Below are 23,645 nucleotides of genomic sequence, written 5' to 3'. Positions count from 1 at the left end.
GAACAGTCTTGAATCTGAACAAGCTTCATCTGAAGTGTCCTGAATCTGAACAAGCTTCATCTGAAGTGTCCTGAATCTGAACAAGCTTCATCTGAAGTGTCCTGAATCTGAACAAGGTTCATCTGAAGTGTCCTGAATCTGAACAAGGTTCATCTGAAGTGTCCTGAATCTGAACAAGGTTCATCTGAAGTGTCCTGAATCTGAACAAGCTTCATCTGAAGTGTCCTGAATCGGAAAGTGCTTCATCTGATGTGTCCTGAATCTGAACATGCTTCATCTGAAGTGTCCTGAATCTGAAAATGCTTCATCTGATGTGTCCTGAATCTGAAAAAGCTTCATCTAAAGTGTCCTGAATCTGAAAATGCTTCATCTGAAGTGTCCTGAATCTGAACGTGCTTCATCTGAAGATGAGAATGTTCCGGAATTAAAAACCAAACGGACAGAAATGAGGTGTATGAGCTGGTCCTCTAAGTGTTTTACTACACAGTTGGGTAATATGTAGTGGCAGCCCTGTTACCACCTCGGCCCTGAGTAGAAAGCACATCTACAGTTTCAGAGCCTTTGTTCGCCCCCATAGTTTAATTCTGAGCGCAGTTTTTTGCGCTCCAAGGGCACTGGCTCTTGACATACCGTAAAATTGAATCGAGCTGCTGTTATAAAAACCAGGACAAAAAGGTACAAAATACAATTATGGATTGTGCTTTATTTAGTCTTTCTCAACATCCATGCCTTCAACAGTCGCTAATGCAGTCTTCTAACTCTGACCAAAGTACAGCTGATGGGAATGTGTGTGCTTTCATACCCCTAACTTTAAATGTGCTTTTTTAAATTGAATTAAAACAGGCAAGCAATTGGTTTGCGCATAAATTTGCAAATTGAAAATGAAATTCTGCAGAAGAGCCATCAAGTAGGCCGACCAGCTGTCCTATCTGGGTATGCAGCCAGATAGTTTCAGGATGTGGCCAAATGAATGGAGGATCTGCTTCACTCCCCACTTTTACTCCCCTGGCAGATGATCCTGACGGTGTACCTGAGCAGCAGCGAGCAGGCGGTGACGGAGGTGCCCATCACCCCGGAGACGCGTTGCCGGGATGTGGTGGACTTCTGCAAAGAGCCCGGAGAGAGCGGCTGCCACCTGGCCGAGGTCTGGAGGGGCAATGGTAAGAGTGGCTGCGTCACCCCCAGCCGATAGCCTTAGCCACCTGCCCCTTAGCTCCTCCCCCGGTCATTACTGCGTAACGATTGGGGGTGGGGTTAGGGGGCAGGGTGCTAGGGTTAGCAAACGCCCTACCTCTTAACTGCCTGCCTGGCCCATAAGCATAGCGCTCCACCCCCCCAACAGTGCACCCCAGACTCCCTTACCCTAACACCCTGACACCAACCTATAACGCTAACACGTGACCCTGCACCTCCAACACCCCATCACATGACCTATTACCCAAACTCCCTGCACCTACCCTCCCATACCCTTACCCTAATGCCTCAAACCTAACCCCACCCCCACCCTTGACCCCCACACATGCCACACCGGAGGATAAGAGGGAGGACACTTTGGAATGTCCCTTTATTCTGAGGCCCCCCCCTCTCCTTCAACCACGACCTAAAACTAAAACCCCTCAAACATGACTGCTGTGATACTGCTGCCTTTTTTCTGTCTTAGGGCTCGGAGCACGGTTTGTCTTCTTCTGAACGGGGCAGTTAAGGTCCCCACCCTCTCACAGCGTGGACACGCGTCACGGCGTTTCGTTACAGAACGTCCTGTGCCGAGGAGCAGGGATCGGGGAACCTCTCGGATGTTTAATGCAAGCGTCCACGCCGTCTAATCTGCAGCGGCTGTCGCATTTAATTTAAGTCTGCGCTAAGCTTTTCAGAACGGCACCTCAAATGAACTTCTCGCTCAGGGTGGCTCCTAACGTTTCTTGGAAACGGTTCACCGAGCAAGACGTGTGACGCGTGGCCATTTTCTTTTTCTGACATTCGGTCGACAACCCCCTGGGACACGCGGGCATCTTCACACTTCTGGATGAATAGTTTTAGAAATAAATATTTTCATAAATAATTTATTAACATTTGCGGCCAGTCTCCTTTGAAAAGTGGGCAATGTTTCATATTGCTGCCCTGCTTGTGTCCATGCTGTGGATTTGTTCGTTTGTGAGGAGGATCGTTATTGACGCCGTAGCCACCAGTGATGGCCCTCTCTCATGTCCTGCGGTGGGCCAGTTCATCCAGTGAAAACCGGGCCTCATGGGTGATATGTGCAATATGTACCGTACCATATGAAGTTATTGCCCTGACAGAATATGACTTGTATGTTAAAATAAAAATTAGGACGAAGACTTGCTCTGGTAATCTATAGAGATTTTTACGCAGAGGCTGGTTGAACATTAAAATCCAGATCGTTTTCTTCATTTTGCACTCGACACATTTTGATTCGTTTGGAACGCGTCTCCGTATCAAAATGCTGTACTGAGTATGAAACCGTTCTCTTGTCTGTTTGTGGAGTACGTGACTAGAACTGTGAAACAGCCCGACCGCGTCCAGAACCCGAGGGTGAAAAGCGCTCGCTAGCGACGAAACGGTTGCTTAACCCCCGAATGAACGCTTGTGCGAGATGCGCCCCTCGAAGCGCGCTGGAAATCCGTCACTCGCGCCCGCTCTGTCTGAGCTATCCCTCTGCGTGCCCGGGACGGTTACCTTTGGGAAAAGTTGTCACGACGAGAGCTCCGTTTAAGAGAAGGAGCTGTCATTTTCGCTCAGCCTCGTTAGAAGGCAGCTTCTTGTTGCGTGGCTGATGGGAGCGGACGTCAGCACAAATTCCTCTCCGTCGCAAGAATGCCACTTTTTAAAATTTCCAAACTGAGGAGGCCTGCAAGCTGCCTCTAAGAAAAGGGTTGGGTTTGGGGTTTGGGGGGGGTAGGGGAGGATTCATCAGTACGAACCAATCGGCACCACCCTCGGTGAATTCTTCTGATTAGGGTGTGGCGTGTTGTTTTAGCTCCCGCACTTTGATCCTCCCATACACGTCCTTCCTGTATTTGCTTGGGCAGGCCTTTTGTTGTAGCACCATTTTTGCTTGCGTTCCATACGCTCACTCCTCTGCGCCTGTATTCGCGGAACATTCCGGTAATAGTCAGACCTTCTCCCGCCTTCACCTCTCCCCCCCCGCAGAGAGAGCCATCCCCTTCGACCACATGATGTACGATCACCTGCAGAAGTGGGGCCCCAGGAAACAGGAAGTGAAGTTTTTCCTGCGGCACGAGGAGTCGCCCACCGAGAGCAGCAGCGACCAGGGTAGGTTTCCTGGATCCTCGCCTTCTAGCTCCCTCTCACCTTTTAACTTTACAGTGCTGACACCAAACATGCTGTAAATGAAAAATTGGAGGACCACGGCAAGACAGACTGTGGGTAGTCATCAGTGTAATACAACAGCAATTTTTAAGCACTTTTTAAAAGATTTGGGAAAATCCATGGTTCTAGTTATAAGGTTTCTTTACAGCAAAGTCCATGGAGGCCCTGTTGTATATGCATTTGAATTGCATGCATTTTTAATATTGGAAATGCTTTAGGAGCTCTGTCGCTAATTAGTCCCCTAGCAGCCAGCAGCCCCTTTTTTACCCTCCCCCAATGCACGGCCCAGCCTATGGGAATGCTCCTCAGTCTCTGGAGACCCGCCTCCAGGCTATGGGCCCTGCTGATGTAGTGGTCAGCCTCGAAAGCCAATTAGAGCTTGTGAGCCGAGAGGAGAGTGTGAGAGGTCACTACTGTCACTGTTCTGCTGTCTCCCTTGTCACCTTGCACAAGGAGTCAGAACCACAAAATGTCTGAATGACAAAAAAATTATACGTGGCAAAAAAAAAGATCAAGCCTGCACACATTATACTCTAAATTGTATTTTTTTTGCCTTGACAAAATATCTCACCAAGATATTAAGAAACCCTAGAGTATTTATGTGAAAATGGGGAGGAAAAAAAAGCTTAATTCAGACTTTGTAATGTACCACTTGCATTTTCATATGGCAGCATTGGGGTTAATGCTCGGTTGCATCAAAAAAAAAAAGAAACACCCACAAGAAGCAAGTGACAAGCCAAATGAATTTCTGTCTTGACAGGTTTTTTGACGGATTCCTCGTGTGTGCAGGTTCAGATTACACGTGAACTAACGGCGAAGCAATTACCGAAGCAATTTCAACGATGTTCTGACAATATAAATGCTGTTGTAAAGAAATATGTACGTTAGTAGTTCTGGTTTAGTTCTGGTATGGTTATTTATAGACTTTTATCAGAGCTAACAGATTGGCCTTCATTCGGAAAGGATCATCATCGGTGTGCAGTGATCCACCGTTATGTTCTGAGTGCTCTTAATTGAGTTACTGGTGTGCACGCGTAATAGGCTTAATGATATTGAACGTCATTGCTTTCATTGGTTAACCTGTATGAATTGGCCCATGATAACTGATGAGCGGATTTGTAAGGTGCAGTTTCCCTGTGACCCTACAGGGAGCCAGCAGCCTCAGGACCAGGCCAGGAGGAAGAATGGGGGGAGTGTGGAGAAGCCCTGTGAGAACGGGGTATGTACTGTGTACGCATGCGCGCACACACACACACACACACACACACTCACGCACACGCACGCACGCACGCACGCACACACACCCCGAGGCATCTTCTAAACAAGGAAATGCAACTGAGTAACTGGAGCGCACAGCGTCTGATAAAGTCACATTGGTCTCTGTGCGTATGCGTCGCATTTAAATGCACATGGATGCTTACACTGGCACGCATACGTATGAATGACAGGAAGACGTGTCCGGCTTCTGTTGGCTGGGGAGATTGCCTGTAAAGCAATCAGGTGACCTGTGATCCCTTCGGAGTGCTAGCGGCATACTGGTGCTTAAATGCCGCGGCTTATCTCGCTGTGGACAGTCGGTATTAATGTCTGCTCCGCCCCCATCTGTTCCACGCACAGGAAAGGGAAACGTAGCCTTTCTGAACGCAGACACCACCCTGGCCCATACGATTCAGGGGGAAGGGAACGGGAATTTTACAGAGCACCAGCTCGGGGCTTGGTTTAATGGCTAAGGCTGCGAATCGGTGCTTGATAAATATGGTGGGGCTTGTGCCGGCCGCCATTTTGGCTCTGCCCTGGTCATTTCTGCGCTCGCACTGCCCTGTGGACCAGGCAGGTGGGGGAAACTCAGGACAATGTGCATCTTGGTATTTAGGGATTATGGATTGATTTCCTGAATAAGCATGTCTGAATATAGTACTTGTGCCAGCTGGTGCAGTGGCAATACTGCGGAAGAAGTAGTAGGCTACTACTCTGATGTCGGTCATCTAGGTTCTTTTAAACCAGGCACTAGCTAATGGTGTAGTTCCTGGTTGATTTGGACAGAGAATTTGGGGATGTTTCCCCAGGACCAGGGTTCAAGAGCATTGATTCAGGGACAGATGAGCCTCAAGGACTGTCCTCAGAATAAGCCATGCTTATTTGCACTGTTTGGAAGATGTTGTGCCAAATTTGCTTATCTTATATTCAGCACCACCTTGTCTCAAAGTAGTGAAACCATTCAGCCAGCCATTATGTTTTCTGGCACTGGCACTTGCACACTGTTGTAAGGGGCTGGCTTTCACTCTGTAATTTTGGGGATTACTATGCCAGTTTCATGACTTAACCCTGTAAGAGGATTACACGTCTTCGTTATCCATCGGCTTTGCCAGAGTGGGGAGTGTGTGTGGGTGTGGGTGTGGGGGTGGGTGGGTGTCATGGGTGGGTGGAGGGACATAGTTGCTCATTCGGGACTGCATTATGGTGCAGTCTCTTGGAACAGCAAGCTTCCACACATGACCATGACCATGTCCCAGAGCAGGGTGAACACAGGCTTGACTGGTAGACCACATGATTACCCCTTATGCTCACAGTGCTAGTTTACCCCCCGTTTTTCATCTTTTCTTGTGGCTTCCAGCAACTCTCAACTGCTTCCATCTGTAGTCGTGGTCTGTCTTCTTGTGGGGTTCTCCTGGGGGAGGGGTCTCTGAATGTCTGTTGTAATTCAGTCAAAGCTGGGATGCAAGGTGAAGGAGCCGAATCGAAATGTGGGATTACACAAAACGTTGTATATTAAAAAAATAAACTGTACAAAATCTAGGCAAGCAAGTACTGGGTGAAATAAGAATACTGTAAGAATACTGTTGTTATACACTGCTAGGTCTGACATCGGAAATTAAACAGCATGTCAAATAGATAGACAACGAACAAACAATCTAGACGTCATTTGCGACTCTTCTTTTGAACCTTAACATCTCCCAAGTGGCCTTCTACCATCTGATCAACATTGCTAAAATCAAATCCACACAAGCCTGGAGTACACTTCAAGACCTTAATCTTCACTAAGATCTTTACTCTCCCTCTTTCATTGCCCTCCATCTCTGCTGTCTGTGTCTGGGGTCTGACCTGCTCCCCTCCTGGGCTGTAGACTACCCTTCCAAAATGCATTCAGCCTGCCTCCACTCCCTGCACTTCTCAAAAGTGACTTTGAAATAGTGGCTTTCAAATAGATTTTATAAGTATGCATTTGTCCTGGTATTAAAGTTGTGACATTTACCTCATATTTGATAGTTTGATTTTTATTTTGCATTGATTTCCCTGTTTTGATTTCCTTTTTTATTCTCTTTGTAAAGCAACCTTGTGCGCTTTATTTTCAAAGGCAGGACATTTGGCTTTCCTTACTGATTTGAGTTCTACAGTCTAGTGCCTAGGTGTTCTGCTGAAAATCACCCTTTAATCATCTGCAACTCCGACCCGTGGACCGTAAAAAAAGAAAACAGCTCTGTTGTCATGCAGCAGTTCAATTTACATACACAATTTTCATTGGCCGTTGTTGCCAACACTTTGATTTGCTGTGGGGAGTGAAGCAACAGCCAGCTGGAACTGTTGCTGGGACTGTTGAGACTATTGTGTGAATTTTACAAGGCAGAGGGTGCTACCGACAGCTTTAATGCATCACCCAGATGAACTGTTTTGCGCTGGCTCTTAAGGAAATATCTGCAGATGAGGAAATGGCAAATATTCACCAGCCAGAGATGGAAATTGGGAGTGGGGGCAGTGTGGTTTACTGGTGCAAGTCCTACTGCTTGTTGCCCTTGGTAACCAGGTACAGAACTGAGGGATGTGGGTGCAGGCATGGTCGTGAATGCATTTGTGTGTGCACATGTCTACATGTGTGTATGTGCAAGTGTGCATGTTCTTGTGATGTGTGTATGCTCTGTACATTATCCTACAGTTTGTTTGCTTTCACGCATGTATTTGATGCACTGTATGTCCGTATGTGTGTTGTGTGTTAATTTGACAGCAGAGAGAACAGTGCATTGCCATGGTAGCTCTTCAGTGGAATGTCATTTGGGTGGAGCTTTTACAGCGTGGGAGTGAATGATTTGAGTGGCGGGATTCTCTTGGGTTTAATTCAGATAACCCCCCCCCCCCCCCCCATTAACACCACCTTTGTAAAATTTATTTTAAAAACACTAGTATATCACAGAAGTCTCAAAGAGATTATTTTCCTCTCATTTAATAATTTTTCTATCAGTCGCCCATATGGCAAACCATGGTGGTGCTTTGGTGATTAATATAACAATTATTTGCTTGCTTTACAGAAGCAAATGTTTAGGTCCACGCAGGGTAAGGTATATAGTCGCTTTCGTATGACATCGTATCCGTTCTCAGCTTTATTTTTAACGTAAATATTTGTCAGTATTTGCTGCTGGATGTTTGCTGAACGTGTTGAGATGTATTTTTGTCAATGGTACAACAGCAACGTCGACATGTGGTGAAAACGGCGGTCTTAATCGAAATTGTAAATTGCTTTCCATTTTGCCAGTCCTAATCCTAAAGTGGATTTGCGCTTTTAAAAGAATGCTTTCCTTGTCGCGTGGGTGGTGTTCGGTGATGATTGTGTAGTCTTTATTTTTGCAGCTATTAATAGCGCGTCCGATTTATGAGACGGGGATTAGTGGGGATGAGGGGGTTTTCCGATACTCCATCTCTTCACTTTTGTCTTTGCGCTAAAGACCAAAGCGTTGTATCTAGCTCGTGTAGGTCGAGTACATTTGTGTTGCCATGTTACAGTGAATCGTAAGGGTGCAAGTGTCGGCGAGTGCTCTACAAGTGTGAGATGTGTATTTTCGGTGTGAACGCAACGAAGATCGGGGTGATTGCTTGTTTTGAAGAATCATATTAGTAAGTTTCTTAAACTGGCCATTTGTGCATTTACTGGTGCGATCGGTGCACACTGGTACCAACACGGTGGCGATCAATACTATAAGTTCTGTACATCCCCCATGAATTCAATAAAAAGCGCTGTATCTTTATACGCAAAATACCACGAAATCCGACGCATTTTTGACAAGCATGCAAACTATTTGCAATTGCAGTCAACTGGATTTTCTTCCATGATCTTTCTAGTGTTTGTTCAACGTGTAGAAAATCGACTGGGCATTTAAACGGAATTCGCTTAAGGGCAAAACGTGTTTGATGCACATTTTTTGTATTGTAATTGCGCGTATAGCCTACAGTGTGATTATCAATGAACAAAGAATTCGGTAGACGAAAAGTCTTCACATATTTGAACGACGTGGTTGCACCCTAAACCGAAAAGAAAAAAAATCTCGCCTACTGTACAGAAATGGGTGGTTTTTAGATAGGGAATGAAGAGTAAAAATGAGACGGAAGAGCGTGGAGACTGTGGAGGAGTTCCTAGCTGAAGCACAGCCCAGTGCGATCTTTCAGAATCTCGGAAAAAACACAGCAGGTATCTACGTTTTGCGTTTTTAAAAGTAACACGTTGTCTGGCTAAAATGTGTGCTTGTTCTGCTATTTTATTCTGTTTGCACATGTGATATCGCCGTGAAAAACAAATGGAAATTGCAGCGGTTTCATATAAACGGCTTCAAATATAGTTTTAAATATAGTTAATTAGCTTACGTGGATAAGTAAGCAGATATTCTGTAGGGCATAACTAAATTAAAATATGCAAAATAGACCACTGGGTGGTTTGTGTGTATGTGTGCGTGCAAGTGTGTGCACGTGCTGATATGCATACACGGGATACGCACAACCTGTCTAACTGTTTTTTTTTTTTTTTTAACACGAATATATTTGAGAAAGATAATGTACACAAATTACATACAGTGGTATGCAAACGTTTGGGCACCCCTGGTCAAATTCTATGTTTTGTTGATTTTTAAAAACATGTCTTCTAGCATATAGACCTATTGACATAGCTTAATCTGGTGTATGTTCCTGTTCAATGGTTTTCTTTTATATATAGCCGTCCACACCCATTCCGCATAAAAATGATGATAAATTAAGAATGATAAATTGTAGTGTGTCATACTACACCCCCCTGGTTCTTAACCTTTTTAATGCCTTGATTTCACAGTGATTTTCAATATAAATTAAGTAGTGATAATATAGGAAGACAAAAATGAGCATTTCAAGAAAGAAAAATATCGTCCTACATGGATTAAAATATTTTAAGCCCTGAAAGTGATCAGACATTGGGAGAAGCCAATCACCTACAGGATTCTCACCGTGCTTCTATTCTTTAAATGACTTTGTGAAAACAGTCTTGTTTTGGTGGCTTGTCTTTTGTTAGATGAGATTACTGGTGCTGTTCAGGTGGGCTCCCTTTAGCTCAAGTTAATGTCTGTCCATCTATGGCCTCTTATTTCTGATGTGTGTTTATGGTATACTGAAATGGCTGATTATTGACTTTTATGCCTTTGGCTGATGTTCTTCCCCCTAGTGTATGTACAGCTAGGGTTATGACCACTGTTTTGCCGGACCTGAACTCCAGCTCTGAAAGCTACCTTTAGATGCTGACTGCAGTTCCGGATCGACGCATTCTCTTTGTCAGGCGCGATAGCGTTGTCCTGCGGTTGTGAAATTAGCATGTGCAAACGAGAGCTGGCTTTTGGCTCCCCCATGTTAATGCCCACTTGCTAGCCCACGGGGGCTAAAGATAAAGAGAAAGCCTGTCTGTGTCTGTGTGCGTAGATAATGAGTGGACTGTGACCCTGCTCTATGTGTGTGTGTATATGTGTAGATGAGTGGACTGTGACCCTGCTCTGTGTGTGTGTGGATAATGAGTGGACTGTGACCCTGCTCTGTGTGTGGATAATGAGTGGACTGTGACCCTGCTCTGTGTGTGTGTGTGTGGATAATGAGTGGACTGTGACCCTGCTCTGTGTGTGTGTGTGTGTGGGTAATGAGTGGACTGTGACCCTGCTCTGTGTGTGTGTGTGTGTGTGTGGATAATGAGTGGACTGTGACCCTGCTCTGTGTGTGTGTGTGTGTGTGGATAATGAGTGGACTGTGACCCTGCTCTATGTGTGTGTGTATATGTGTAGATGAGTGGACTGTGACCCTGCTCTGTGTGTGTGTGGATAATGAGTGGACTGTGACCCTGCTCTCTCTCTCTCTGTGTTGTGCTGCAGGTGGGAAGCCCCCGTGTGGAGCTGACTCTGCTGGAGCTGCAGGAGATGGCGTCCCGCCAGCAGCAGCAGATCGAGGCGCAGCAGCAGATGCTCGTCGCCAAAGTGAGCCGTCCGGCCGTCCGCGCAGCTTTAGCGAAGTCCCGCGCACCTCACGCTGCGATGACACGTGCAACACCTCAGGCTGTGATGTCATACTCTACACTTCAGCCTGTTGTGTCATACTCTACACTTCAGCCTGTTGTGTCATACACTACACCTCTGGCTGTTGTGTCATATACTACACCTCTGGCTGTGATGTCATACACTACACCTCTGGCTGTGATATCACGCACTACACCTCAGCCTGTTATGTCATACACTACACCTCTGGCTGTGATGTCATGAAGTTCATCTCCAGTTATGGATGTCTCACACCACACTTCAGGATGTGATGTCACACTATACCTCAGGCTACGATGTCATGTCTTAGGCTGTGCAGCCCGTGGCAGAATTTAAACTGTGTAAGTCACCCCGGATAGTTACATTTGTTTATCAAATAACTGCAATTTGTTGAAAAAAAAAAAAAGTATGTATATTTAATGTCGCGCAACGTTCGGAGTGTTCCTATGTTTTCATCCTTCAAAGAACAGCAGGGATTAAAAGCTCGGACATGGCACGTTCAAAGTGCATTATGAACCGGTCTGGCGTCCGTAGAGACACCAGCTGGTTCAGACCGCTGATCAGGAAATACTAAACCACAGCTCTCCCATCCATTTTAGCCCTTGCCTAGCATTTATTTATTTATTTGATTGGCAGATGTCTGCTTTTCATGAGGATTTGCTTAGCTTACATTGGACGCCGCCCCCCCCCCCCCTTCTTTAGGGTAATACTCGGATGCACAACGGCAGTGCTCCAGGAAGGATTCAGACTCGTGCCAAACTCCGGTGCCCTAAAATAAGACATTCCCTGCTGCTTTGTGCTAAAAAAAAAAGGGGCGCATGGCAGCAGGAAAGGGACCCGCTGTCGTCAGGATGTAGCTACATCGTGCAGATGTGCCCTACGGCTTAACCCAGCCACGCCCGGCAGCCCGTTTCCTGTTAGTGAAAACCGTGGCGCGTCAGAGGCCTGGGCCGTCTCTCTCTCTCTGTGACCCTGGAGAGAGAGGAAACGCACCAATGACGGTCCGTCTTCGCCAGAGTCGTTTCTTTTTGACTGTCTTTGTTTCGGCCGAGAGGTTGACACTGGAGTTCTCGTTAAACAACAAGCACTTAGCCAGCCGATGGACCGCGCAGCGTGATTGGACCAGGCGCCCGCCTGTCCAATCGCACTGGCAGTTTGCGCGTCCCCTTACTCTTGACCCCGGTCTCAGCCACGACGCTGTCTTTTATAACCTGCTGCTTCTGAATGACTGCTCTTGCTGCCAGTTGCACACGCTTGTTTCATTCAGGATTGCCTACACTTTGCTGAAGGCGGAGTTATTTGCAAGCTCTGTTTTGCATAGACGTTCTGTACGCCGTCCATAACGGGATGCGTTTCAAACCTGTTGTGTGGGAAGAGTAGTGATGGTAACCGTCGCTAAAGGACCGAGTTGTTGAAAAATATGAGGACTGTATTAGCACTGTTGCTGGAGAGTCAGTCTGAGCATTGCTGCAGTACAGTTATTTCTGTAGGGTCTCTGTAGCTGCTCATGTTAATACTGCTATATCAGTCCACAGAGGCTAAGACCTTTACCCAGAGAAAGAGAGAGAGAAAGAGAGAGAGTGTGTGTGTGTGTGTGTGTGTGTGTGTGTGTTTGTGTGTGTGTGAGAGAGAGGGATGGAGGGAAGAAGAGGGAGAAAAAGAGAGAGAGAGGGGTAGCTTTACTCTGGCTGATTGATGTAATCGTGTGTCTGGCTCCTGCCTGAGCAGAGTGGCTTTGGCCATTTGGCACTGGTAATCTGGACACAAGTACTTGCTCTGGGGTAGCATTGTGTGTGTGTGTGTGTGAGTGTGCGCTCTTGTGCGTGCACGCACAGATGTGTGACCAAGAGACAGTGATGGAGGGAAAGAGTTTTCATGTCCACTACAGGACACAACTATAACCTCTCGCACATCATGTGATCTGCAGAAACGACAGGCTGACAATTCAAATTCATGCTCCCGTCCAAACGCGTGTCACTACCCCACAAGCCCCCCGTCACCTCAGTCTGATGTCCCCAAAAATGACAGCCAATGGGCACAGTGGGACTCTGCAAGGGGGCATTTAGCATTTAAGGCCACCTGGCACCCTCTCCTGCAAAAGTGCACCCTTTTGTGCGTGATGTCCTTGGGTTTTTATTGCGCACAATAAGAGGCTGTCCAGTGTCCGCTCTTCTAAAAGCTTGTTTATGGAGCTAACATAAAGCCTTTTCCTGTGCCGCCATCTTAGTTACATTGCATTGCATTATAGCGAAAGGGCAGACTAACTTAAATACGCAGGTCAAAGTGTATTCACACTTTTTAGGGTGTGTCGTTTTGACGCTGAAGGGGGAAACGGCGTGAGGGATCGACACCCGCGCTGCGCGCGGGAGAGCGTTATAATGAGCGCGCTGGCGGCTCTGAACGCCGAGAGGACGCGCCATACGCTGCGGGGGCGGCGGCGGCGTGGGAGGCTTCCTCGGGCCGCGCGCGAGACGGCGGCCGAGCGGAGCGTCTGCGCCGCGCCGCGACACGCCGGCAGGGTTTTTAAAGCCGCTGCCGACGGAGCCCCGCGGCTCGGAGGTTAGCGAGCCTCTCTCTCTCTCCGACCGCGGTCGCCCCCCTCGCGCCGCGGCTAAGCTAGCGCTCGGAGGCGGCGGCGTCGAACGTTTCTGGGAAAAGCGGCGTTTTAACCGGCGGCCGGGTTGCGGAAAGGCGAGATTTTCTGGCGGACAGGTGCATTTATCTGGCAGAAAGGCGTGTTTTTCTTGGCGGGGGGTGCGGGTTGCGGCTAGCCGGCGCTGAAGGGGTAGCGTTTCTCTCTTTTTCGGCGGCAGGAGCAGCGGCTGCGCTACCTGAAGCAGCAGGAGAGGAGGCAGCAGCAGACGGAGACGGAGAGCGAGAAGCTGCAGAGGCTGAAGGAGCGCGTGGAGAGCCAGGAGGCCAAGCTGAAGAAGATCCGCGCCATGCGGGGCCAGGCCGACTACAGCAAGGTCACCAACGGCAACCTGTGTACGTACAGACTCCGCCCGCTTTCTGTGAAGTGTGAACCCTAGCGCATGTATCGACCCTCCCCTTTACTGGTATACCTGTGTATGTACAGACCCCCCTTTACTTATATCCATGTGTACGTACAGACTCCACCCCCTTTCTGTGAAGTGTGAACCCTAGCGCATGTATCGACCCTCCCCTTTACTGATATCCCTGTACGCTTACCGACTCCGCCCCCTTTCTGGGAACCTAGCGCATGTACCGACCCTCCCCTTTACTGATATCCCTGTATGCTTACAGACTCCGCCCCTTTCTGTGAACCTAATGCATGTACTGACCCCTCCCCTTTACTGATATCCCTGTGTACGTACAGACTCCGCCCCCTTTCTGTGAACCTAATGCATGTACTGACCCCTCCCCTTTACTGATATCCCTGTGTACGTACAGACTCCGCCCCTTTCTGTGAACCTAATGCATGTACTGACCCCTCCCCTTTACTGATACCCCTGTGTACGTACAGACCTCGCCCCCTTCCATATAAACCCTCCTCCTTTACTCTGCATCCGTATGTGCATCACTTGCACATGTCTGTACGAATGTGCATGCAGGTCTGTGAGTATGTCTGGTTGTGTGTGTGTGTGTGCGTGTGCTCACAAGCGTGCATGTATGTAAGTATATCTGGTTCAGTGCGTGTGTGCATGTGGGTATGCGACTATGTCTTCACTGTGTATGTGTGTGCGTAGGTGCGTGTAGAATGTGAGCGTGTCTCCACTGCATGCATGCGTGTGCATGTGTATGTGGGTATGAGAGTGTGTTTCTGCTGCTTGCATGTGTGTGCATGTGTATGTGGGTACGAGAGCACGTCTGTGCTGCGTGCATGTGTATGCGGGTATGTGAGCGTGTCTGCTGCATGCATGTGTGTGCTTGTGTATGCGGGTATACGAGTGTATTTCTGCTGCATGCGTGTGTGTATGCGGGTATATGAGTGTGTTTCTGCTGCACGCTTGTGTGCGTGCATGCGGGTATGTGAACGTGTCTGCTGCGCGCTCGTGTGTGTGCAGGAACGACAGCGTGTCTCTGCTGCATGTTTGCGTATGCGTGTGTGTACGACAGCGCGTCTCTGCTGCGTGTTTGCGTGTGCGTGTGCGTGTGTGTATGACAGCGCGTCTCTGCTGCGTGTTTGCGCGTGCGTGTGTGTATGACAGCGCGTCTCTGCTGCGTGTTTGCGCGTGCGTGTGTGCACGACAGCGCGACTTAGCCGTTTGTCTGTCTCCCTCATGACCCGGCGTCCTGCCCCAGCAGCGGAGATGGAGCACATCAACGGCGTGTTCCAGGAGAAGCAGCAGGAGCTGCAGGTGGCCGTGCTCAAGGTGGACCAGCTGACCCAGCAGCTGGACGACCTGCGCCGGGGCAAACTCACGCTGGGCGGGCAGGTGACCGGCACGGCTGCCCTGGAGCTGCGCAAACTCTACCAGGAGCTGCAGGTGAGCCGCGGGCGGAGTCGCCAAACGCAAGCGTAGCGCAGTTGCAGCGGCGTGGAGTCCAGTCAGGGTCTGTTTGAGTGGCCGTCTCAGACTGAAGCCCTGGAGGCCCTTCTCAGTGCGTTTCTGAACTGAATCGCTCAAGTTAATTTCCCCCTCCCCTCCCTCAGATTCGCAACAAGCTGAACCAGGACCAGAACAGCAAGCTGCAGCAGCACAAGGAGCTGCTGAACAGGCGCAATACGGAGGTCACGCTGATGGACCGGCGCATCGCCGAGCTGCGGGAGCGGCTCCACAAGAAAAAGGCAGAGGCAAGTCGGAAGAGCGCCCCCGTGTGGCTGGGAGGGCTCACCTCCCATTATTGACACCATATCTACAGATCAGAGGGCTGTACACATTGACACACATATTTATGTTTTTTTTAAAATTCAAAATGCACCCTCTGCCTCTCCCAGTTTAAAGACCTTAATTGCTTTTAAACACGACCATAATTGTCTTTAAACAGAAGATATTACTGTCCCAGCATATAAGGGATATGAAGATTGATGTCTGGCAGACTGATGCATGCTTTTGGGCCAGTGGTGCATGTGGATCCAGTACACAGTGAGTTGATATACGTTGTGACTGACATGTCTCTCCCCCCTCCCCACCTCTCCCCCACAGCTGAACAGGATCAACGGCCCCCCCTCCCCCCAGCCGGCCGCGGGCGGTTCGGGGCGCGTGGCAGCCGTGGGACCCTACATCCAGGTGCCCGTGCCCACCCGCCAGGACATGCCCCCCGAGCCGCTGAAACCGCAGTCCCTCAGCGTGCCCCCTCCCATCGGCCACGCCCACTCCAAAACAGGTTTGTTTGTGTGACCGCCTACATAAGCATGCATACACATACACGCAGAGGCCGGTGCATGCGACATGCATAGAAGCGTTACACACACATATGCACATGCACACTCGCATACACGCATATACGCACATGCACGCTCGCATACACACACATACGCACATGCACACTCGCATACACACATATATGCACATGCACACTCGCATACACACATATATGCACATGCACACTCGCATACACACACGTGCATGCACGCATGCACACACACTCACACACTCACATACATGCACAAACACACACACACACACACACACATGCGCGCACACACACACACACACACTCTCACACTCACATACGTGCACACACACACACACACACACACACTGTATGCCAGAAGCTGCACAGCTCTAACCCAGCTTCTGCCTCAGCGCTCATTTCTGCTTCTGGTCCTCAGTTTGTCAAACGACGTCTCTGCTGCTCTTTTCACGCTCTTAATTTTCTGTTTTATACGTTTCCTTATATTCCTGTACCTTCCCTCCTGTAATTTCCTGTCGAATTGTATTCTTCCGTTGTCCTGTCCCTCTCCTTCTCCCCTCTGTCCTTGTGCCCTCCCTTTCTCATTGTCGTGGTCCTCTGGGGGGGCGTTGCCCGTTGCCCGACAGAGACGGAGGGGCGTGGCCTGAGAAAGCCCCCCGCCACCTGGAAGGTGTCAGATTTAGACGTCGTAGTGGACCCCCTGTTGCCTTCCTCTCCCGGGGCGCCCTCCGGGTCCGACGGAGTGTCCTGTGAGCCTGCAGGTGCGAGCAGAGGGAACGGGAACCTCATCAGTGGGGCCCTCGCTGTGCCCCCTGTGAGACCCCCCCCCCCCCCAATAAAAGGCACCCCCTACGAAACGTGCGAAGGGCGCTGCCTTTTATTTAAAAAAACATTCTCAGTGGTTTCTTTTCCGGCTTGAGTGTTGAGTCGCTTGTCGTGAAGCACGTTAGCCGAGCCTGCCAGCGGTATGGCAGGCTTGAGGACGCTTGTGGAGCACTCCAAACTGAGAGAACGCATGTGCGACGAGCTGCGATGGCTCTCACCCATCCAATCAGCATGCAGTTCACATTTTCCAGTTTGTTTGCTGGACCAGGATTGGCTGAAAATGTGAGTCTCGGTCAAGTTCTCTTCAACAAAAGACGGGTCGTGCATATCTTTCACAAGCTTTATGAAGGCCATGACACACGGTAGCCTGTAAGCATGTCGGCCCAAATTTCCTGGTGCAGCGAACATGTGGGTGGAGCCGGTGGCTGCTATTGGCCAATGCCGGGTTTGTATACTGCCGTTTCCCTGACTGTCTGACTCCTCCCTCTTCAGCCAACGAAAGCGATTGGCCCGTTCTAAGCAACGGTCCCCCACCGCTCAAGCCCCCCGACAGGAAGGAGACGAACGCGGACGGGCCCGGCAAGACGGGCCCCCCGGTCCCCACGGCGACTCCGCCCGACAAGGTGACTCCGCCCTCCCCCCTGCGTCCCTCTGTCCTACGAAAGGACGGCCATCTGCTTTTTGTTTTTTCGTACACTCACTGCATCCTCACTCTCATGTTCCTCCCCTCATCTCTCTCTGAAACAGGGCCCGGACTCCGCAGGGCCTAGGCCCGTGGGGCCGACGCCCCCCTCCCAGAAGCCTCCGCCCCCGCCCTACGGCACGTACCCCTGCACGGGCGCCCCGCCGCCCCCGCCGCCCGGCTCCGGCAGCCCCCTGGAGCGCCGCCGGGACAGCCTGCCCCGCCCCGGCCCGGCGTCGGCCAACCCGGCGTGGCAGAGGGCCCCGCCCCCCACCGGCTCCTCCTCCCAGCAGATCCAGCAGCGCATCACCGTCCCGCCCAGCCCCACCTTCCAGCCCCCGTCCCCCCTCTTCCCCCCCGCCGGGGAGAGGCAGGACCCCCTGCTGGCGGCCGCCGTGCGCCCCTTCGTCCCCGACAAGGGCTCCCGGCCGCAGTCGCCCCGGAAGGGCCCGCCCACCGTCAACTCCAGCTCCATCTACCACATGTACCTGCAGCAGGCCGCGCACAAGGCCCACCCCCTCAACAGCAAGCTGGCGCTCAAAGCGGGTGAGTGGCAGGCCTCTCGGCCTTTCAGCTCAGATCTGTGCTGGGCTGGGGATCGGAAGCAAAGCCATGTCATTGGGCCGCCCTTTAGGTCTGCGTGCTGGACGCTCTCGGTCTATTGGCTGGGCCTGCGAGCGATTTGTGAGGCTGACGCACTTGGGTGATGTCATTGGGCCGCCCTTTAGGTTTGCGTGCTGGGCCGCCCTTTAGGTTTGCGTGCTGGGCCGCTCTCGGTCGATTGGCTGGGATCAGTGCGAGGGATCGGTCTGTGAGCGATTCGTGAGGATGACACACTCGAGTGATGTCATTTGGCCGCCGTTATCTGTTCTGGATATGTCTGCCTGGGCCTGCAGAGGGCGTGTTAATGGATACTGCTGGTCTGGCTTGTGCCATTGCTGAGAAGTGGAAGGTTTTTTGATTTGGAATTGGGTTTATTGAATTGAATGTAATTGGATTGGGTCGGTTTTTTTGGATTAAATTGGAACTGGAATTGGATTTGGATTTAACAAATTGGATTATTGAATTTGGTTTGTCCTGGAGTTGAATTAATAAAAAAAGGGACTTTTCTCCCTCTAAAAAAAAAAAAAAAGGAAGAAAAAAATGCCAGCACCATTTCACGCTGGTCTTTAGGATGTGAATTTACAGCAGCTGTAAAATCCGCCTAAAAAAACTGTGAATAATACCTCCTGAACTTACATGCACATTGTAGGCTTATAAATTAAGCATATTGAGATTTAACTGCTGATTTATATGGGTTTTGGGTAACTTATTTTGATCTTTGTGAAGAGACTTGTGTTTTGCCTGCATCAGCTTCAGTTGTCTCCCTGTTTAATCTCTCTCTGTGCCGTGTTCTCTCTGTTCTGTGCAGTCTACGGGAAGCCGGTCCTGCCCTCCGCTTCCTCCACGCCCTCCCCCTTGCCCTTCCTGCAGGGGGCGCCGGGCGCGGGGGTCCCGGGAGGCGGGGAGGAAGGGGCCGAGAGGGGGGAGGGGGACGCGGAGGGCCAGGCGCCGGGGCCCGGGGAGGCCCCCCCCCCCCACCCCGGCGTGGAAAACATCCCGCGGCCGCTGAGCCCCACCAAGCTGACGCCGGTGGCGCACTCGCCGCTGCGCTACCAGAGCGACGCCGACCTGGAGGCGCTGCGGCGCAAGCTGGCCAACGCGCCGCGCCCGCTCAAGAAGCGCAGCTCCATCACCGAGCCCGAGGGCCCCGGGGGCCCCAACATCCAGAAGCTGCTGTACCAGCGCTTCAACACGCTGGCCGGGGGCATGGAGGGCGCCGGGGGCACGCCCTTCTACCAGCCCGCCAACCCCCCCGAGTACCCGGGCGCCGCCGCCGCCGCCCCCACCGACGTGGAGAACGGGAACGCCGCCAACGGGAACCCCCCCGACTTCTTCCCCCCCCCCACGCCCGCCGCGGACCCGGCGGGCTCCGCCCCCCCGCCGCCTGGCGGCTCCTCCCCCCGGTCCTCGGACGGCAACGACAACCGGGTCCTGCCCCCGCCCCCGCCCCCTCCGGAGCAGACCTCCGGCCCCTCCCTCCTGCCTCGGGACTCCGTCGAGGACAGCAACAATAACCCCGCCCTCGCCGCCGTCGCCTCCGACACGCTGCCCAGCCCCATCCCCGAGGAGGAGGGGACTCCGCCCCTTGCCACGCCCTCCTCCCAGCACCTTGTGAGTTGTGACTGAAGCTACAGCTGACTAAACGGAGACCGCTATAGAACCCCTATAGAGTTGCAATATACTATTTAAATATAGAAATATGGATATATTACAAACTACAACTACAACTACAAACAACTACAACTCCGCCCCCTCGCGCCGCTTCCCAGCATTCCCTTCCCTTCCGAGCCCCATCCAGAGCTGTCGATAGAGAGAGTTGCGTCAACTCCATTGACTCTTAATGAGACCAAAAATTTGTTTTTGCTATCGCTTGCCATCAATGAACAGTACGTTAGTTAGCCAATTTACATTAACCAAGAGCTAATGCTAACATTACTCAACGTTACGTTACAACTACAACTACAAAACAGATGTTTACATCATTCTAGGCCCAGTCACTTTTTTGCAGTGGGCGGGACTTTAACACTCCATAGCATTACTGTTACAGCTAGCCAGATGCCAGATTCCTCTTGAGCAGGTTCCCTTTAACCCTGCAGCAGGAGCACAGAACTGCAGACCGTCTGGTTTAACCCCCCCCCGCCCCTCTTCTCCCCGTGCAGAAGCGCAGTAACCTGAAGAAGCCGGACTCTGAGCGCACGGGCCACGGCCTCAGGGTCAAGTTCAACCCGCTGGCCCTGCTGCTGGATGCCTCGCTGGAAGGGGAGTTCGATCTGGTCCAGAGGATCATCTACGAGGTGGGCTGCGTGCGCTGTGCTGTTCTGTTCCACTGTGCTGTCTCACTCGGTGCTGTTCGGCTACGTTCTGTCGTACAGTGTTCCACTTTAAGTGGTGCTGTTCCACTTTGTGCTGTTATGTTCCTCTTTATGCACTGCTGTTCTAATTTCTGCCAGTATGTTCCACTTTATGAAGTGCTGTTTCACTGTTCTGTTTCGTTCCGCTTTCTGTTGTTCTGTCCCACTTTGTGCCATGCTGTTCCACTTCTAGTTTTTTCTGTCCAACTCTGTGCTGTTCTGTTCCACTCTGTGCTGTTCTGTCCCATTCTATGCTGTTCTGTTCCACTCTGTGCTGTTCTGTCCCACTCTGTGCTGTTCTGTCCCATTCTATGCTGTTATGTTCCACTCTGTGCTGTTCTGTCCCATTCTATGCTGTTCTGTTCCACTCTGTGCTGTTCTGTCCCACTCTGTGCTGTTCTGTCCCATCCTATGCTGTTCTGTTCCACTCTGTGCTGTTCTGTCCCATCCTATGCTGTTCTGTTCCACTCTGTGCTGTTCTGTCCCACTCTATGCTGTTATGTTCCACTCTGTGCTGTTCTGTCCCATTCTATGCTGTTCTGTTCCACTCTGTGCTGTTCTGTCCCACTCTATGCTGTTATGTTCCACTCTGTGCTGTTCTGTCCCATTCTATGCTGTTCTGTTCCACTCTGTGCTGTTCTGTCCCACTCTGTGCTGTTCTGTCCCACTCTATGCTGTTCTGTTCCACTCTGTGCTGTTCTGTCCCACTCTGTGCTGTTCTGTTCCACTCTGTGCTGTTCTGTCCCACTCTGCGCTGTTATGTTCCACCCTGTGTGTCTGTGCAGTGCTGTTCCATAGTGTGGGTGCGGGGCCAGTCTCACCAGTGTTCTCTGTTTAGGTGGACAACCCCAGCATGCCAAACGACGAGGGCATCACGCCCCTGCACAACTCCGTCTGCGCCGGCCACCACCACATCGTCAAGTTCCTACTGGACTTCGGGGTCAACGTCAACGCCGCGGACAGCGACGGCTGGTGAGGCTCCGCCCCCTCACGCCGCTTCCCAGCATTCCCTTCCCTTCCAAGCTCCGTCCAGAGCTGTAGATAGAGAGAGTTGCGTCAACTCCATTGACTCTAATGAGACCAAAAATTTGTTTTTGCTATCGCTTGCCATCAATGAAGTTAGCCAATTTACATTAACCAAGAGCTAACATTACATGTTAACATTACTCAACATTACGTTTAAAAACAAAAAAAAAGCGTAACGTAGTTGCAAAACTGTATTTAAAATTAACCGCCGAGGAACTGTTTCAGTCTCCATGAATCGCGTGAGACCGTTTTTGGTTTCGGGTACGCCATTGATGCAGCTCACTCTTGTCTACGGCTCTGGTTTCCGTCCGCTGACCGCGCCCGCTCCGTGTCTGTTTGTACCAGGACCCCGCTGCACTGCGCCGCCTCCTGCAACAGCGTGCACCTCTGCAAGCTGCTGGTGGAGTCCGGGGCCGCCATCTTCGGCACCACCATCAGCGACGTGGAGACCGCCGCCGACAAGTGCGAGGAGATGGAGGAGGGCTACGTCCAGTGCTCCCAGTTCCTCCGCGGTAAGAGGCTCAGAAGGACCGCCTAATGGGGCCAGAGGGTGGGGTTATTACATGTCATGTACCACCCACTGAAGTTAACCAACCGTAGTCATTTACTATGGACAGTGAAGTTTTTTTTGATTGGTTCATACTGCATGACATGCAAAACATGGTAGCTCCACCCATTTTGGGGTAGGTGAGACCTCACTTTTCCTTCATTACATTACATTTATTTGGCAGACGCTTTTATCCAAAGCGACGTACAGTAAGTGCATACCAAAGGTCATTGGAACAAATACAATACACAGGTTCAGTAAGGTGCAATACTCATTATGTAACACTTATTCATAGCCATGAACACAGTAAGTCCAGTTCACGCAGTAACATCTCAGATGTTAAGTTAAACTAGGAGGCATGACAACCAGCTGCAACATCAAGATAACGATACGAATGCAATACAAGTGCTGGATGGAGGTGCATGGGTAACGAGTGCCACATGAATAAGGTAGAAGGGTACAAGTGATCCTAGATTGGGAGTGCCCTGCGTAGTAGTGATAGATAGTCCAGGTACAGTGTGAAGGGATGAGTCTTCAGACCAATGACGAAAGATGGGCAGATGACCTCAAATGGCAGTTCGCTTGCAAAGGGGAGGATTTGGTTGGAGAACAAAGGAATGAGGTGGCAGTGTAAGGCACTGGGTGAGGGACAGACCATGTGACCATTCCCTCCCACCCCCACCCCCACCCCACAGGCGTGCAGGAGAAGATGGGCGTGATGAACAAGGGGGCGGTGTACGCGCTGTGGGACTACGAGGCCCAGGGCGCGGACGAGCTCTCCTTCCAGGAGGGCGACGCCGTCACCGTGCTGAGCCGCAAGGACGACAGCGAGACCGACTGGTGGTGGGCCCGGCTCAGCGACAAGGAGGGCTACGTCCCCCGAAACCTGCTGGGGGTGAGCACCCGGGCCCGTCGGGACACTCGCAGCACGGGAGTGTAACCAGCGGCCCGTTACCGCTTCTCCTTAAACCCGTTAAAGCAGCGGTAACCAACCCTGTTCCTGATCTGCCATCCTGTAGGTTTTTAATGCGATTCTAATTGGCACACCTGACTCTACTAGTTAGGATGGTAAATGGTAAATGGACTGCATTTATATAGGGCTTTTATCCAAAGCGCTTTACAGTTGATGCCTCTCATTCACCAGAGCAGTTAGGGGTTAGGTGTCTTGCTCAGGGACACTTCGACACGCCCAGGGCGGGGTTCGAACCGGCAACCCTCCGACTGCCAGACAACTGCTCTTACCTCCTGAGCTGTGTTGCCCCCTAGAGGAGCTCAACAAGATCTATAGCTGTTGAATGAGGTGTGTTTTGTTTGGGTTGGAATGAAAACCTACTGGACCTCCAGTAACGGGGTCAAGTTTTAAAGCACAAACTAACTGCAGAGAATAATAGATGATAAAAGAGAATGCTAATGTCAAATGGTCGTTATTTTGAATATCTGGTGTATTTTTGACATTTTATTGCCTTATATTAAAAAAAAGTAGATCCAGAATAAGTTTTGTTATTTTAACAAAGCAATGTATCCCTGAGCATGATAACATATGCACATGGGCATGTGCAGCTTGCTGTATTTTTATGCAGTGAACAGTCTGAAAAGAGTTTCTCTATTTATAGCTAACCTAAAACTAAAAACTTCTTTTC

General features: G+C 50.6%; 1 protein-coding gene across 7 annotated transcripts in view; it reads left to right on the top strand.

Moving 5' to 3' along the window:
• Positions 1-23,645, top strand: part of LOC118230442 (apoptosis-stimulating of p53 protein 1-like) — a 31,298-nt gene that overhangs the window by 5,969 nt on the left and 1,684 nt on the right. For 3 of the 7 annotated variants that reach the window (XM_035423458.1, XM_035423457.1, XM_035423459.1), the window contains exons 3-18: positions 1,013-1,160; positions 3,169-3,291; positions 4,497-4,567; positions 10,491-10,592; positions 13,463-13,637; positions 14,916-15,100; positions 15,268-15,408; positions 15,761-15,941; positions 16,598-16,732; positions 17,289-17,419; positions 17,544-18,024; positions 18,890-19,692; positions 20,241-20,375; positions 21,271-21,404; positions 21,804-21,970; positions 22,701-22,900. In XM_035423458.1, coding sequence (XP_035279349.1) covers positions 1,013-1,160; positions 3,169-3,291; positions 4,497-4,567; positions 10,491-10,592; positions 13,463-13,637; positions 14,916-15,100; positions 15,268-15,408; positions 15,761-15,941; positions 16,598-16,732; positions 17,289-17,419; positions 17,544-18,024; positions 18,890-19,692; positions 20,241-20,375; positions 21,271-21,404; positions 21,804-21,970; positions 22,701-22,900 — 3,312 coding nt within the window. Of the gene's footprint in view, positions 1-1,012; positions 1,161-3,168; positions 3,292-4,496; positions 4,568-6,892; positions 7,151-7,804; positions 8,804-10,490; positions 10,593-13,462; positions 13,638-14,915; positions 15,101-15,267; positions 15,409-15,760; positions 15,942-16,597; positions 16,733-17,288; positions 17,420-17,543; positions 18,025-18,889; positions 19,693-20,240; positions 20,376-21,270; positions 21,405-21,803; positions 21,971-22,700; positions 22,901-23,645 lie in introns of those variants that run through there. The other 4 variants (XM_035423460.1, XM_035423461.1, XM_035423464.1 and 1 more) reach the window with 4 other exon arrangements.

Source organism: Anguilla anguilla, chromosome 6, assembly GCF_013347855.1.
Source record: "Anguilla anguilla isolate fAngAng1 chromosome 6, fAngAng1.pri, whole genome shotgun sequence".
In the NCBI taxonomy this organism is placed as follows: domain Eukaryota; kingdom Metazoa; phylum Chordata; class Actinopteri; order Anguilliformes; family Anguillidae; genus Anguilla; species Anguilla anguilla.
Note: the sequence above shows the minus strand (reverse complement) of the source record. Positions and strands in the feature narration are given on the sequence as shown.